General features: G+C 33.0%; 3 protein-coding genes across 4 annotated transcripts; 2 read left to right on the top strand and 1 right to left on the bottom strand.

Annotated features, from left to right (window-relative positions):
* The first annotated feature begins 4,106 nt into the window (after positions 1-4,106).
* LOC125056956 (28S ribosomal protein S18b, mitochondrial) lies at positions 4,107-5,041 on the top strand. Of its 2 annotated transcripts, XM_047660334.1 has the most exons (3): positions 4,107-4,370; positions 4,542-4,614; positions 4,847-5,041. In XM_047660334.1, the coding sequence occupies exons 1-3, from the start codon at positions 4,186-4,188 to the stop codon at positions 4,997-4,999; spliced, it is 411 nt and encodes a 136-aa protein (XP_047516290.1). In that variant the 5' UTR covers positions 4,107-4,185; the 3' UTR covers positions 5,000-5,041. The 2 variants fall into 2 exon arrangements, with proteins under 2 accessions (XP_047516290.1, XP_047516289.1); XM_047660333.1 differs by having other exon boundaries at positions 4,107-4,614.
* A 132-nt stretch (positions 5,042-5,173) lies between these two features.
* LOC125056955 (suppressor APC domain-containing protein 2) lies at positions 5,174-8,323 on the bottom strand. The gene is made up of 3 exons (XM_047660332.1): positions 7,218-8,323; positions 6,543-6,764; positions 5,174-6,041 (listed from the first exon to the last, which is right to left on the bottom strand). The coding sequence occupies exons 1-3, from the start codon at positions 8,118-8,120 to the stop codon at positions 5,928-5,930; spliced, it is 1,239 nt and encodes a 412-aa protein (XP_047516288.1). The 5' UTR covers positions 8,121-8,323; the 3' UTR covers positions 5,174-5,927.
* A 3,142-nt stretch (positions 8,324-11,465) lies between these two features.
* On the top strand, positions 11,466-16,909 carry LOC125056596 (MPN domain-containing protein CG4751). The gene is made up of 7 exons (XM_047659775.1): positions 11,466-11,880; positions 12,131-12,247; positions 12,985-13,219; positions 13,383-13,476; positions 13,741-13,910; positions 14,438-14,686; positions 15,174-16,909. The coding sequence occupies exons 1-7, from the start codon at positions 11,662-11,664 to the stop codon at positions 16,745-16,747; spliced, it is 2,658 nt and encodes an 885-aa protein (XP_047515731.1). The 5' UTR covers positions 11,466-11,661; the 3' UTR covers positions 16,748-16,909.
* Positions 16,910-18,029: the final 1,120 nt, after the last annotated feature.

Here is an 18,029-nt window from a genome sequence, read left to right as displayed (position 1 = left end):
CCACCACGCTCCAACCCTATAGATAAAAAAGTTATTAGTGTAAATAATAAACCTAATGTAAAACATGTAAATAAATCTGTAAATAGTATTAATGATATAAAATTACAAATAATTGAAAACAGTGATGTACTTATGGCCCTGGTACAAACACTGGTTCAAATAGGTAATAAGATTGATAATGAACCCGTCACTGCAAGTTATATAAAAGATATACTTATTAAGAATCTGTCAACATAATGGATACACAACCATATATAACACACTCTCTACGTATTGCGCAATTTAATGTTCAAGGTGCTAATAATAAAAAACAACTTCTTACAAAATTCTTAAATGAAAAAAATATTGATATTTGCTTACTAAATGAGACATGGTTAAAAGAACACCATTCTTTTTATATTTCTGGTTATAATTTCTACAATAAAAATTCAAAAAATCCTCGTAATGGTGTAGGAATATTAATTAAACCATATTTGAAACATAATGTCATAAATACTACTTTTTATGAAGATATACAGACAATAGCCATAAGTATATACACAGAAAATACTAGTATATCTATTCTTTGTGTGTACTGTCCTCCGTCCAGTAGGAATATAAGAATGAATAGATTGCACAATATTATAAGAGGATTACCAAAACCTATTTTTGTTAGTGGTGATTTCAATGCACATCATATTGCTTTTGGATGCCTGTCTACGAAAAGTCGAGGCAATAACTTATATAATATAATTGATGAATGTGATTTATATATTTTGAATAATGGTAGTTTTACTACAGTAAATTATCCTACACGCAACCCCTCAGCAATAGATGTAAGCTTTGTTAGTCCACAGGTGGCTCCACTTTGTGAATGGTATGTACATGATGATGCTATGGGTAGTTATCATTATCCAACCATAACAAACATTACAATGTGCATTGAAAGATACACAATTAATAAACATGTTGACAGATTTTTATATGATAAAACAGATTGGACAAAGTATAGCGAATTGTCTGGTTTGGTCTTCCATGACATGATGGTTAGTGAAGAGAATCCAATGAAATCCTATGATGAGTTTTGTAGTCGACTTAATAAACTCAAACTAATGGTAGTTCCTAGATTCACTAGGACTAACTTTAGGAGTAGACCACCAGCCCCCTGGTGGAACAGTATATGTGAACAAGCCGTTATAAAATCATATGAAGCCCTGAAATTGTATAGAAACAATTCAACAGAATATAATTACATCAACTATAAAAGATTAGATGCTTTAAAAAAACGCACTATAAAGGAGCAAAAAAAAATCAGTTGGATTGGTTTTTGCAATAGTTTCAATAGAACTACACCCATCAGTCAAATATGGAATCTCATTAAAAACTTTAAGGGAATCAGAACTGGTAATAAATCATATAGGGATGAATTTGTACAGCCACTTTTAGATAAGTTATCAGATAATAACAATTTACTTGATTCAGATTCATTAGACAATTATTTTAATATTAACAATGAGAATCCTCAATCAACATTTTTACTGGATTCTTTTTCATGGTCTGAACTTTTAATGAGTATACAATCTAGAAGAAATACTAGTCCTGGTTTAGATGATTTTCCATATTTATTAATAAAACATTTATCTGAATCCGTAAAAAAGATATTTTTGAATATTCTTAATAATCTCTGGCATAAAAGACTCATACCAAGTTCATGGAAAACTCAATGTGTAATACCTATATTAAAACCAGATAAGTCACCTGAACAGATTAGACACATCATACAATACATCATGTATTGGAAAAATATTTGAAAACATGGTAAAATCTCGACTTGACTGGTATGCAGAATCCAATAATGTCATACCACATATTCAATATGGCTTCCGTAAAGGAAGAAGCTGTGCCGATAGCTTCATTTCTCTGATATCCGACCTGAAAAATGCAAAAAACAATAAATTACACACAGTTTGTGTATTTTTAGATGTGCAAGGTGCATTTGACAATGTGGATCCTGGCATACTGGTGAAGGTACTCAGTAATTCTGGTATACCAGGACAATTATCTAAATGGATTTATGATTTCCTTAATAACAGAATACTATATGTTAGGCATAACAATATCTTGTATGGACCTAGAACTGCATCAAAGGGTACTATACAAGGTGCAACATTATCGCCCTTGTTATATAACTTGTATACTTGTGAGATATGTAAATATGTGAATACTAAAAATGTAAATATACTTCAATTTGCAGATGATTTAGTGTTGTATAGTTCTGATGTAAATTTAACAGTAGCCATTGAAAATGTTAACACTGGATTAAAGCAGTTAAGTAATTATTATCAACACAGATTAAATTTGAAAATAAATGCTGCCAAAAGTAATGCCATGATATTTGGAAAGGACACACCAATAGTGGATGTTGTATATAATGGTGATGTCATTCAAAGAGTCACCTCACACAAATTTTTGGGTATTATCATTGACCAGAAGCTGTCATTTGAAGAACATATTAAATATGTATCTAGAAATGCATTAAGAGGTGTTAACATTTTAAGATGTCTAGCAGGTGTTTCATGGGGTGCAGATCCCAAAATACTTTCTATATTATATAAATCTATTGTAAGAAGTCATTTTGATTACAGTTCTCTGGCTTATTTAAATAGCACTCATACACATAAATTGGATATATTGCAGAACAGGGCTTTGAGGATAATATCAGGAGCAATGTGTTCGACTCCCATAAGGGCCATGGAAGTCGAAACTAATATTATGCCATTGATATTGAGACGTCTTATGCTTACAGAAAGATACTGTCTGAAACTATTATCATCAAATAATTTACAAATTATAAACAGGATAATACCTCACCCAATCAATATAGATGGTCCTCTCACTTCACCAAATGATCTTCTGACAGGTACATCTCCAACTTTGTGCCAGATCTTTACAGAAATACAATCTCATTATTCAAACATCAAAAAACATTCTCACTGGTCGTGTTACACTCATTCATATAGTTGTATCACACATCCTATTACGATTCTATCAAATTCAATTGAAAATAATTCAGACTTACTGGCTTTCAAAGAAAATAACAAGTACTATACTATATATACTGACGGCAGTAAAGGCAATGATTTTGTGAGAAGTGCGGTATATGATTCCCAAAAAGATGTTGCTCAAAGCTTTGTTCTAGATAAAAACTGCTCCATATTTACAGCAGAGGCATATGCAGTTTTTGCAGCTTTAAAATCGATTACTTCTATAAACAATTGTAAATATTTTCTAATTTTGACAGACTCTTTGAGTCTTTTAAATAGTCTTAAGCATGCTACTCTTAATAATTTTAAAACCAATTATATTCTCTATTTAATTAAAGATACTGTCTTGCGGTTCTATAAGAAAGATGTAACTATTGCCTTTATGTGGGTACCCTCACATAAAGGTATTACTGGTAATGAAATAGCAGACAAAGCTGCATATGAAGGGATTAACACTCTTAATGTCAGAAATGTGGTACATGTTCCTATGACCGATTATTATTATAATATAAATAATTCAATAAAAGATATATGGGCAAATTTATGGAAAGAAGATCAAAAACTTAAAGGAAAATGGTATGGAAGTATACAAGAAAATTTACTGAGAAGACCCTGGTATGAAGATTATGAGTTGGATACAGTCAGTCGTGAGTTCGTTACCACAATCAACAGATTGCGTTTTGGTCACAACACTACACCCGCACACCTCGCTAAACTTAATATTATAGATAACAATGTTTGCTCTTTCTGCACTAACGAGATCGCAGATATGAATCATATTTTTTTTAAATGCCAAAACCAAATTTTCATTTTTAATAGACTACTATTAGCAAGTGAAATAATGGAAGTTAGTGATCCCTCCCGCCGCCAGTTGTGTGATTTGCTCAAAAACAAAAAGTGTTATAGTGCATTATATAAATACGTTAAAAATACCGTAGGGAAGATTTAAGAAAACAAGTGGAATGTTGGAATAAGAATAACATGTGAAATTAAATGAAGGAAAATAAGTGAAATTTAGTGACCGAAAATAAGACTTGGCTTAAAGGTCTCGTTACCAGGCCATAAAATTAAAAAAAAAAAATATAAAAACACTCATAAATACCTAACCCTTTAAGATAACTTTTTAAATACTAATGTGTTATTAAAATAAATTCAAGTTACTATGTTTTCTGGAATTTGTAATATTGGTGAAATGTCTCTATCAAAAAACATTAGAGTAATAATCAACAGAGTGGTTTTAGCAGATAGAAGAATAGGCGTACGTTTATACTCAGATGAATCCAATGAAAATGAAGAACAAAAACCAATTGATCCTACCAAAGACAGATCGAAAATAATACCTGTTGAGTTAAGCATTAAATATTTAGAAAGTAACGCATTTAATCAGACATATGGTGAAAAACCTGTGTGGTTTTTTTATCGGAGAAACCATAAAGGTGGTTTCGCACCAAGAAAGACAAGACAGTCGTGTATTCGAAATAAAGTAATTTCCACTGGTAATCCTTGTCCAATTTGCAGAGATGAATACCTTGTACTGGATCCGAGAAATACAAAATTATTGGAACAATTTATATCCGAATATACTGGCCAGGTAATTTTGTTATTATATGTGTTTGAAATAACAATTCAGTACTAACTATCAACATTATCAAGAAATTTCAACCATTTATACATACTTATTGTGCTTTTTAATTCTTAGCTTAGAATTGTTCTTATTCTATATTTCTTAACTATGTTTATTCAGCATGTACTGCACTATAGAAAATTAATATATGTATTAGATTTGGAATCTCAGTGTTATCAAAAAACATGTTATATTGCAGGTTTTAGATGCTTTTAAAACTGGACTTTGTCAAAAGAAACACAAACAACTACTGGTTGCAATTGAGCAAGCTTGGGATCAAGGATATCTCACCTATGATGTACCATTTAGGGAATATGATTATTCATTATATAAAAGTCAAATAACTTTGTAAATGGGTGATAAATAGACATGGTAGATATATTAATTAATTTTCCTTATAGTATTGTTCTTTGATCCTGAGGAATACATCAGATGTAGTTTATTTATTTGCAAAGAAGACAGGTATGTCTTCTTTGTAGACCTAAATAAATGTCTGTTAAAATAAATATGTAAAAATAACAGAAAAGACTTTTATAACCTTATTTATTATTAATAAGAAAAACTAGTTGCGTCAATTAGTGCACCTAGCACAAAGCCTAGGGTAAGATTCAGAGTTGAGACTCAGTGCTAGGTTCAACTCCTGCATATCAAAAATTTATTTGATTTTGTCAGAAACATTCACAACAGTCAATTTGTACCATCTGCAGCTTACTGTGTTAATAATAATAATAATAACAATAATATATTTATTTTATATTATGGCAATCTGAATGAATATTGGCTATAATTTCTAAATATCAATAAATATACCTGAAGGTTATTTTAAATATATTTATGTTAGATAAAATTATTATATTGCCCACATGCATATTTACAATCTCTTTTCCTATCAAGGTTAAACTAATTAATACAAAAAATTTAGACAATTTCAGCAAAAATTATAAATACATACATAGGATTTTTGGGCTCAAACTGATTACTTAACTTGATGTACTTTTCTTCATAACACAGACAACTAAGAAGTAAAAACAGATTGATTTTTTAACCCTGACCTTAAAAGAGAGTGACCTATTTGTGTCTCTGACGTTGTAGATTTTTTCTGGGTATCTGTTGTATTTATTTATTTTCTAAACAAATGGACCAATTATTTTTGTAGTGATTCCAATGGGTCTTAGCTAGTTTTTAACTTAACATTTCAAACACCCATGTATGCTGGCACCACTGATCTAATGACATGATCAGGCTTAAAGATTGAGGAGGGTTACTTATGCATAACATTATTAGCCAAAATTATCAATAATTTTAGTTCTATTCCTTTGAAGTAGTAACTCTCTTATGAGTGCTGATTTCTCTCGTTCCAATATTGATATCCTTTCATTCTTTCTGTTAACTTCCTGCAATATTATAAACAATTTATCAAACAGATAAAATATGACATTACTGTAAAATATTGTATGAATGTGAGCAAAGAGTAGTGTTGGCTTAGTGGCTTCAGCGTGCAACTCTCTCATTTAACATTCGCTCAAACTGTGAAGGAAAACATCGTGAGGATACCGGCTTGCCTTAGACCCAAAAAGTCGAAGGCGTGCGTCAGGCACCATATATCAACCAGGTTGATAACCTACTTGCCTATTAGATTGACAAATGATCATGAAACAGACTTAGACCTAAAAAGGTTGTAGCGCCACTGATTTCTTATTGTATGAATGGCTATTGCAATATTAAAACTTTTTTTTTAATTTCATGGCAGTGATAGTTAAAGACGGTTTCATTGTGTTTATGGTCAAACTATGGCAAGAGTAATAAGTAGAAATTATTCTATACCCTGGATATTCAGTGTATATTTTGCATGAGAGGTTATATTTTTTATTAATTATACATTGGAAACGTTTTACCTCGGCTAGCATCCGATTCTGTGACCTAAGCACTGTAGCATTATTTGGTGTGCTATTAGGAGGATTGAATATTGACGCTGGTAACGCAAGGTTCATGTGAAGTGACAAGGGCCAGTGACGCCACCCGGATGCTGAAGCTAGCGCCCCTAATTGTCGATTTAGTTCAAGTATTCGAGCTCGCAAAAGTTCTAGTCGCTCTTGCTGTGCTTCATTCCAGGGTTCCTAAGGAAGTGAATAAATAAGTGATATAATCGACTAAATTTATATACCTATCTTTCAGTTTCTGTAGCGGTCCTATGACACATTTCTGATGGAACGTATTAATTATTGTTAAAGCAAGTTCGTTTGTGTGCCTACTAACGCGAAATAATTATTGTCACTTACTTCGGGTATCGTATACAGGACCTATCTATAATATACGATACATCTGTTATGGTGTACGTTGATAAATATTATTGTAACGTAATATATTTTTCGTCCCTATCTGACCTACGTTAATCCCAATAACGAACGCAATTAAATAATTTATGCAAGTCAATAAATCATAAAGTTTAAAATAAATTCAATTTATCACTACAATTTTACAATTATTTAACGAACGATGTATGTAATTCTTATAGATCTAATCAGTTTAAAACGTAATATTGAAATGTGTTTATTACAAAATAAACCTACCACATAAGCGCCCATTCGTCCAGTATAACGGATTTTATCTTGTACTTCCGCCAATTGCTTAAGGTACCATTCGCGAGCTTCTTCTACAGCCGAAAGTCCCTGAAGTAAAATATCCTTCTCTTGTTCTATTTGTTTCATTTTTTTGATAAGGTTGTAGTCTATTCCATTATGTAGAGTGTGCCGACGAGGTTCTCTTCTCCGCGACGTAGTGCGGCTCAAGAATGACTGAGATCCAGATGCTGAGCGTCCATCCCCTAATCCTCTTCCTTGACCCTCTAACATTCTGGATATCTCTGGTATATCTAATTTATTATCTCTTATGTTTTCTGGTTCCGATAAAATTCTAGTATTTTCTACAGTTTCGATAGCCGGTTTGTCTAACCTAGGTGGTTTTGGGGGACCGTGGCCACTTTGTAATAAATCGTATTTGGAGATGGCTGTCTCGAGGGGTGATTTTTCGTGCAAATTTTTGTTTTCAGCTAGATGTGGCATGCTATGAGTGCGGTGTGATCCTGTTGTTTTTATTGACGTCCAGTTTCTTTCTCGTTGTGGATTATTAATGTCCATTATGGGAACTGAAGGTGGCCTTTTATCTTGAACACTTACTTGAGGGTGAAATGAAGGATCAGATTCTTCATTACTTATTTGCTTAGACGAAGATTGAACCTGATTCCGTAAAAGGCATATTTTAAGTCCAGTACAAAAGCTCTCAAACGTTAGAAACCCATCATGGGAAGCAACTTTTTGAAGGCTTTCAATAACACCATGGGGCAATCCCTTTGTACGGTCATCTCGCCACCGGTTTTCTATATCTGTTAACATAACATACCCAGTTTGTTTGTCATCCATTATATCAAATAATGTTCGCATTGCTGAAACGAACTGTTTCGGCAAAGATTCCATCTTTGGGTAAAAAAATGTTGAACCATTATTATATAACCGGTGGGAGCGGTGCTTAGAGCACTTAAATTCACGCAACACACTACCAAATGATATCGAATAAAACTATTAAATTAAATGATCGAATACAATAAGGTAACTTAGTGTCAGACCCTGTTGAACGATAGCTGTAGGTGTGATTTTGCGAGGAACTGGCTGTGCCGTTCATGTGTGAGTATACAAAAACCGGTCAAGCGGCATTTTGGTTTGATAAGTAGACGCGATTGACTAGTATAAGTAGCACGGTCACAGTTACTTATTTATAAATATTAATTAAGATTTAACAGTTTGAACTTATAGAAATCTCAAAAATATACACTGCTATGTATTGCATTGTCTTTGACGTCTCGTTTATTAATATTTGTAATAAACATTATATACGCATTTTTTTAAAACAATTTGTAGCTCATAGTAAGATCGAAACAGATACATTTCTGGTTCGATATTAAGTGTCTTTATATTAAATCAGATTAAACCAAGTAATAACTCAAATCCAAGACTTCCATACTAAATCAATTAAATATTAAACTTTTGCGGAGAGCCTAAGCAACAGCCTTACGGTGCAGTTTATTAGCCTTAATTCAGATACCGATGTCTTCGAGTAGGAATAGCCATGATCCCTTTTGCTCACAATGTATTTTCTCAAATATACTCCGATATTTCATATTCCTCATGTATAAATGTAACACGTATTGCGATAATGCAATTTTGCAATTATGATTTTCCGTTATTATTTAATCCGAATAGTGACAAGGCCACTTATTTGTTCACATTTTTACCATCAAACTATTTTTGGATTACCGCCGCCGTTTTTTATTTTTAAACTAATTAGGAACCAAATTTCCACGGAAAAATGGACATGTCCTAAATTTGGTATAAAAAGATGTCTACGCTTAGAGTAAGCGTAATTTTGTTTTGCGATAATCACACTTTTAACAATCATACGCGAAGCGATTGTATTTTACCTTTCTTTTTTTAGCTATGCTGAAATTTTCGAAGCTTTAGATTCTATAGTAGAAACCGTTATAAGACGTGTCTACTATTAAATGTCCATTTGAAAAATCATATATTTTAAGATATTAAAACGCTAGACAATCTGCAATCACGTTTTCAGGGTTAATTTTGACTTATGGGCACGGACAAAGAAAGCCCGGTGCGACCTACGGCGGTTGAAAATTGAAATATGTGGGGTTGGATTTAGAAATACGTCGCCTGTATTTGATGATACTGATTGTGTAGATAATTCTATTATGAAGGATTATGTAGGTCCCCCACCTTGATGGGACCTCCAAGTAATTTTGGCTGCCGGAGTTGCGTCTCAGTATAATTTTGTGTATTGTATTGAAATTCGTGTAACGAAACGTACATTTTTTACTTTTCTCTTAATTATTATAATATTTCAAGCAGCTTGTATTTCAAAACATGTGAACCAAAACGCAAACCGCTAATATGAATGTAGATTTAGACAAAGAAACACAAAGAAATTACCTACACTGACAGATTCAATCAGTTATTTTCAAGTTTACGTGAATGTGCTTCTGCGTTTATTTTATTTGGAAACTTAGTTATATTTTACAATCGAGGTAATTGTTACTAGTCTGTACTACCCCTAGAGTGTTATTTAAGATCAGTAAGCGCTGACGAAGAGCAGCCCTAACCCGCTGGCATAAGCAAAGGCATAATGCCTGTGCTTTGGTAATCAGGGTGGAGGGGCTGCAGTTCTCGTAGGGCCGGAGCTGTCCAAAAAACCTATTATTATCTATTTTAGTTAGGTAAGATTTATTTTGTTTTTTTAATAACTGTTTCCGGCGCGTGGAAGTGGTTGGGGGTGATAACCCTACCCCTCCCACTCGCAACCCCCAATCGTTACCAATATGTGTTTGCTACTACATATAACGTAAGTCTGTGAAACGCCAGCTATCTGTAAGCCTATGATAACAGTATTTCAAACTCAACTTGTATAGTCCTTTTCATGAAAGAAGTCCCCCAGACGCGGCGCTGCAATCGCATGACGTAATGTTGCCATTTATGAGTAAAAAATTTACCTATTTTATTTAAATTTAGCAGATGTAATTTATCAAATAATACTATTTTCTGCATACTTCGATGAAACAACATTTCTGTAATATGTAAAAAGTACATTTTTATTTACTTATATTAGCGGTGTTCTACCTACTTACAGGGAAAAGGTGAGAAAATAGGGTAAAGAAAAGCAATACAATTTTTTATTTAGAGTTTTATTGCATAATTGTTGGGTTACAATTTTTTTCGAAGTACACGCCGCTGTTATGCCTTCGTTTGTAATTCTTGTTACAGTTTTCTCTGACACACCTGCAATTAAATTATGAACAATTAAAAATAATAGTAACTTTAAGTTTATAATGCTTATGTAATATATGTTTTAATTTCAGTTACCTAGTTTCATCACGTTATGTATTTATTAAATTTTGTCGCAAAAACGAATTCATAAAAGTCCCATCAATACAGCAAAAAATTATTAAATGGCAACTCTAAAAAGTACCCGTTATGGCGCCAACTCTCTTCCGAACATTGTTTAGTGGTATTAAAACACCTTGATGGGGGCCTCATAGCCTAGCGGTCTTATTAAGTAGCAGCTAGGTGAGGCGTACCGGGTTCGATTCCCGGTTCGAGGGCAAGTTTTAATTTAATTTAAATTTGTTCTCGGCCTTTGGGAGGGTTGTGCGGTACCGGGCGAGTGCCTAAACCGTACATGGAGGATATGATCGAATTTCTAAAGCAAAAAGAACGATTGATAAAAATCTCATACTTGACGATGGCTAATGCACAAACCGTGCCAGAGCCATTAAAAAAAAAAAAAAAAAAAACACCTTGATTCTTATGTTCCGCTTCACAGAAGTCTTTCAACTTTAATATCATTTCTCGAGCCGAACTTTTTACAACTTTTGGCATTGTAATTAATCTTTAAAATGCCCTAAGCTAGTTAAAAATTCACAAAAATGTACCACAACAAACGAACTTGATAACATCGACGAATGACAACATTGCCGACCTGTCAAATTTAGTTCCAAAAATCACCGCGGGACTTCTTTCATGAAAAGCACTATACGATTATCGCTTCATTGAAAACTACTTTTGCTTTTTGAAGATCACTTATCATAAATAAAAAAAAAACAGGTAAAATAAGGTAATATGAAGACTCTAGAGTTTAGAAGGTTAATAAAGTCTGTACGTTATAAATTATAATCTATGGTTAAAATATTATTAAACAAGAGTCAAGAAGTCTGAAGTATTAACATTACATTGTATTAAACATACATACATACATTGTATTAAAATCTTTATTCGGTTGTGATTCTGTTAGATTCGTAGTTATTACACGTAGTAAAAGCAAAGCATAAAAATTGAAAATGTTTGGGAACAGAGAACGTTAGAACGTTATTAACTCCGTAACGGTCCTAGAAGTATATGTGCATAACAAAGCCGATACCGATAGCGGATTAAACATCTACCACACGTCTACGATATGGAGGATATACAGACATCTCATTTAGCCGCTGCTTTAATGTCCGGAGGTGGAACTTATTCTAACGTAACTTTCGAACCACCGGCTCCATCCGGAAATGTTAGTGAAAGTGTTCATTCAGAAGAAAAGAAAGATCTTGTTACAACACACACAGAGCCTCGAGATGAAGACAAAGAAGAAAAAGATGATTTGGGAAGTGGTGAAGAATTTACAGATGAGGTTTGTTTATATTTTTATTCAGGTAGGGTAATGGGAACAACTGCATGCCAAACTGTGTGGTTTTCTCAACAAATAAACTCTTCAGCTTATATAGTTTAGATTTGTAATGCACTATGAGGTTGTGTTTGACTCAGACTTAACCAACTCAACAACTGATTTTGATAAATATATAGAAGATAAAAGAACCTCTGAAAATAATATGACTTCACTGTAACTAACTCCTTAATAGTAATATTCTTTTAACTGTTAGGAATCAGAAGCACAGACTGGTAACAAATCTACACCAGGAAGGTGTGTAACTCTACAAATGCTTTTAGAAGAAAAAATGTTAGAGCCTGGAATAGCGGCAATGACTATTGAATATCTAGTGAGTAAGAATTTTGAAGTATTACTAATTAATAAAATAATTGTTTTGGATATAAATTTAAATAAATGGAAGGAAGTGAACAAAGCCTAAATTCTTAAATTTACACTATGGCATGACAAATATATAATTAATTCTGTTTAGTTGATTATTTTTTATCATAGCTAATTAGGCAATCAGTTTTATTTCCTTTCCACCCTAATTGCTCTCAGTATATAAATGTGTTATCGACTAAAACTGACAGTGTTTTTTGTATAAATGTTTATATGTTGCTGCTTTCATAAACATACAAACAAAATGTATTTTTTTTTTAATTGGACAATTCACACCAATTGACCTAGTCCCATGCTAAGCTGGTGAAGCTTGTGTTATGGGTACTAGGCAACGGATATACATACATATTATAGATAGATAGACATATAAATACATATTTAAACACCCAAGACCTAAGCAAATGCTCATCACGTCGATGTTTGTCTCAGCCTGGGATCGAATCCGGTACCCATGGATTTGCAGTCAGGGATACTAACCACTAGACCAATGAGCCGTCCACTCATATATGTACATTAATACATTTTAATTTATGTATGTTATAGGACATATTATTTTGACTTGAAGTTAAATTTCCATTTCTAAAAGGCCTTACCTTCTGATCTGAATCTACAACTATTCAATTAAATCATGTTGTAATAATAGATAAGTAAAGATCTAATTAAAATACCAGATGTAACATTTTTCAGGGACAAAAATTTGTTGGTGATTTGCAAGCAGATGGTAAAATTAAATCTCATGAGACTGAAACAATATTTTGTTCCCCATCTGCATGGGCCATACATTGCAAGAGAATAATAAACCCAGACAAAAGATCAGGTTGTGGATGGGCTTCTGTCAAATATAGAGGAAAGAAATTAGATACTATTAAAGCTACATATCTAAGGAAAAAACAATTGCAACGAGAAAACATGCACACTGATGGTAAGAGTTCATATTCCTTAAGTATTATAGAGAAATGGTGTTTGCTTTTTATATTTAAAATTATTCTTTGATTTTTTTTTATATTATTATATATTTTTCTAATATTTATTTAATATCAAGATATTTGTATTTTTCTTGATGTGTATGAAATACAATTTTACAGAGGAAGTAGAAATGGAGGTTGAAAATCCACCAGAGCCTCCACCACAAAGAGTAGTCATGAAGCACAATACTGTCCCTAACAGAATGATGCAGCAGTATGTACATTTTCTATCGCTTTAAAAATCTGCATACATATGAATTTTTCAAATAATAACTTTTATATAAATAAATATCGGAATAAAATTAAATCTATTTGGAGAAGGCATATTGACAATACTTTGGCTGAATACTTAAGAATTTTAATTAGAAATAATATTTTTGATAGAAAAAAAGTAATATTTTAATTAATTCACATGCACAGTTGTGACAAGACCTACGACGTAAATGTATTTAAAAATATATCCATGTTAAAATTTCAGTGATGCCAACATGCTAATAGAAGCAATATCATTCTCTTCTGCTGGTAAAGTGCAGCCATTTCTGGTATCTGTCAGTTCAAATGCCTGTCTCGTACTAGACATCCATTGCCATTTAAAGAAAGAGGAGGTCTATGGGTACCTTGCTGGGACATGGGATATGAATAATCATCGTAAGTTGTACATAAATAATTAAATTTGTAAGCTGTTTCTTGAAATATAGCCAAATGTTAGAATTATTTTTTTCAAAGGAATAGAAGAATATACATTTAGATTTAGTAAGTGTTTTGAATTGTAGGCCCCTCTGGGCCATTGTGCATTTCCAACTAAGTCATGGCAGACATAGTTGCTTAACATCTGCGACAGAATAATATGTTTAGTTTTATATCAATTTTATTAATTTAAAACTCCAGGGTATACTACTTGTAATATGATCCCAGGTGTATTGATGATGAAATAAATTTTTATTAGAAATCCACTTAGGAGATATTACAAAACAAAATACACATATATAACTCCTATTGGCACAACAAGCAAAAGTCATTGGTCAGCGCTGGACACCAAATTACTTAAGAATACTAATAATAATAATCTTTATTAATTGTTTCTCACAAAAACTTAATACTATTGATACCTTATAAAGAATTCATTAAACATAGACCTTCAAAGCTTTGTATTATTTTTATAATTTTTTTTACAGATGTTACAATAACACACACATTCCCATGCTTAATAAGTAAAAGTGACAGTCAACCTCGGGTGCTTGTTGAGTTTGATATCCAAGTCGAAATTGAAAAACTTGGGCTAACTCTTTTGGGATGGTACCACTCCCATCCAACTAACCCGGCGATGCCAAGTCTTAGAGATTGCGATAACCAACTGGAATATCAAATTAAAATGAGAGGACCCTCGGAGATATCTTATACACCTTGTATAGGCGTTATATGTTGTAAGTATATTTTATAGTGTCTTTGATTATATAAGTGTCTGTATATAAAGGGCTATATGTTTGTATTTAGTAGCTGTAATCTTATAAGTACAGAGGAATTATTTAATTTAGAATTATTTACATTCATTATATTTGAAAGCTAAGGAGATAATTTCTGGCATACATAATATGTTGTTTCTGTTTAAAACTGAAGTAGACTCAGTAAAAAATTATAGCTGAAGCTATATACATACCTTTCTTATTAATTAAAATTTTAGCAGGTCTAAGTAAAATGTAAAATAAGTTTGATATTATTATAAAAATGTTCAGTATTAATTTTATTCTGCCTGGGCAGTGTCGGTCATCACTAGAGGTCGTAGGTTCGATCCTCGGCTGTGCACCAATGGCTATCTATGTGCGCATTTAACACTCCTCGTACGATAAAAGAAACCGGCATGCCTGCCAAAAAAAATATAAGAAATTTAAGCCATTATAAATATTATTTCAGCGCCATATAATCCCGAAAGTCCGGTATTGGAATCGTCGCTCACATTCTTTTGGGTGATGCCACCTTCGGAACAAAGGCCGACAGAGTATCCGCGTCCTTTATTACTACAGTATAACATGATTAACGAATCCCACCTATCTACCCACGCAATGGAACAAATAAAGAAAAGCATAAAATACTATTTTACACACGCAGACGAAAATTTCATCAACTTCAAAGATAACTTCAAACCCGATATCACGTTTTTGGATAAATTAAAATCAACTCTAGCTCCAAAATTCCCTAAGGAACAAAGCGATGGTTTACTTTGGCATTTTATTAGGGACGAGTTGGGATGTGCCTCTGAAAATGACGATAAGATGGATTTGGACGCCCTATTAGCTGTCCCACAACCTATTCCTGCTTCTAAGCCCAGTCAGACATCGATACCTAACTTTCCTTCGGTCAGCACTTTGCAACAAATGGTCAGCCGACCGGCTGGTGTTCCTCCGATAAATGTCTCCTCTGCCATTGGCTCTCTATCGCCCCATAAGTTTGAGTCTCCTTTAAATATACCAGTTTTGTCTACTTCTTCTAAATCGTCTAAATCCTCCACGTTACCTCCATCTTACCACGGCTTAGATATGTTGACTAACATGGCTTTAGGGTTAGGTCCTTCAAACATTCCGCTCTCTTTAGGAAATAGTAGTTTAGATAGCTTGGCGGCTGCGAATAGCATGTTGGGCCTTACTCCCGGCCTAGGGTCGAGTTTGGGTAGCGGTCTTTCCAGTAGTAAGCTGCCGGAACTTCCGTCTTACGCGGCGTCATTGCAAAGTCTTACCGGAATGGGTTACGACAAAACTTCGACTAGTACGTCAACGAGTTGTACGACGTCCGCTACTCCTATACCCGCGAGTGTCGCATCAAATTTGATGATGAGCTCGGCCGATATCGCCAACGCTTTGTTCTCAGCGAGCAAATATTCGAGCGCAGGAATTTTGGGAATACCAGATCCGATGTCGAAATCCACCTTAGCTGCGAATAATATGTTCCTATCTCCGTCCCTTCTAAAAATGCAGGAGTCGTTAATGAAGCCGCTCTCTAGTAGCAGTCCCATTTCTTCAAAAGTGATAGATCAGGGCTCTCTTATGAAATCCCCCCATGACCTGATGAAGGGAAACAAGGATGCCTATTTACCTCCCGATTTTTCTGCTAGCAAGGCGAAAGAAAGTGTTATGGATATGAAAAGCGAAGCCGTAAAGGACGCACCGAAATCTATGAGTTTGGATTCGCAGGTGTCAGACTATAGTATGACGTCAAGGCTTGGTGATTCATACCTCAATCAAATGTTGGAACTTACGAAAAAGACGACAATACCAGATTATGCAACGGATTACAGCCAAGTGCGAAAACATTCTGAAGATGAAATACAATCTATGGCGACATCATCGCATCCGTATCCGCCGGCCCCATCAAGTATTGCCGACTCAATGGCTCACAGCTTAGGGAATTACCCTGAAATGAATGATCCAATGGATTTCTGTAAGCCCCAAGATTATGGTATGAATAGAAACTCTAATGAATCTCAGAACTAAGTTGTGTTGAATGATGTTGCATTTCCGCCTCTGTGTGTATTTATAAGTAGTAATTATGTTTAATTAAACAACATATAAGGTAACGTGACTTCTATGTATATTATGATTGTGTACCATGTGCATTTATATTTTTATGGGCATACAATAAATGTCTAAAAAGCACTAATGTCTATACTTTTTGTACTACTTACCTTGTAAATTTATACTACTGGTCTAAGATCCCGCTATACAACGACCTTCACCGAGATGCTTATTTAATGAAACTTATTTTATATATAATTTAATATGTCAATAAATATAATCCATATGGGTTGCCTAGCAAATTTCAGTCCAGAGTATTTTTAATTAATTAAAAAAAAATTATTTTTTTAAACATTTCACCGGTATGATTATTAGATAAATTCTATACCAATCGAAAGTATGAAGCCCATAGAATATGCAAAAGTTAGGTTGTTTTTACTCAATTAATTATTTATGTGTATATTTTTTATGTGACACTAAAGTATATATACATCTTTAGTATAAAAGAAGGTTTTAGTGATACATATATAATACTACCCTGATTAAAAATATTGATTGAAAAAAGTTCAAAAAATTTACTACATTCAAATTATAAAAAAAAATTTTTTTTTAAATATTAATTAAACATACTCTGGACTGAAATTTGCTAGGCAACCCATATGGATTATATTTATTGACATATTAAATTAAATATAAAATAAGTTTCATTAAATAAGCATCTCGGTGAAGGTCGTTGTATAGCGGGATCTTATACTATACCATTTTGTTACAATAATTACAGTATTTTTTCTGTTAGCCAATATAGTAACTAAATATGTATTATGCACCAGATTATATTATTGTGGTGTAAGTAATGAATATTTGTGTTTATTAGCGAGTGCGTGCTATAACACAAAAACATCTTAGTTTTTACTAAAAAAAATAGTATTTAAATATATAAATAGTATGTAAAAAAAGGGTGCGTGTACTTATGTACGCGCGTAAGAAGTTATACTTCTTTGGCATTATTAAAAATAGTTTTTGATTGCATGCAAATAATTAATTACAATTAAATAATGAAAGACTGGAAAACGAGTCATTATAGTCAATAAAGTTCAGTTTACATTTGAAAAATGAAATAAATAAATATTTATTATTGTTCTCTTACATTAAGTGTAACATAAATTCTATTATTATTCGAATGTTGTTTTTAAATTATGTCCAATGCCGTAGCATCTTTCGTAAGCAACTTCATTCTGTTAATTTTGTGTCACGGTGCGCG

Source organism: Pieris napi, chromosome 15 (assembly GCF_905475465.1).
Source record: "Pieris napi chromosome 15, ilPieNapi1.2, whole genome shotgun sequence".
Lineage (NCBI taxonomy): Eukaryota > Metazoa > Arthropoda > Insecta > Lepidoptera > Pieridae > Pieris > Pieris napi.
This window is presented reverse-complemented; position numbering and strand designations above follow the sequence as displayed.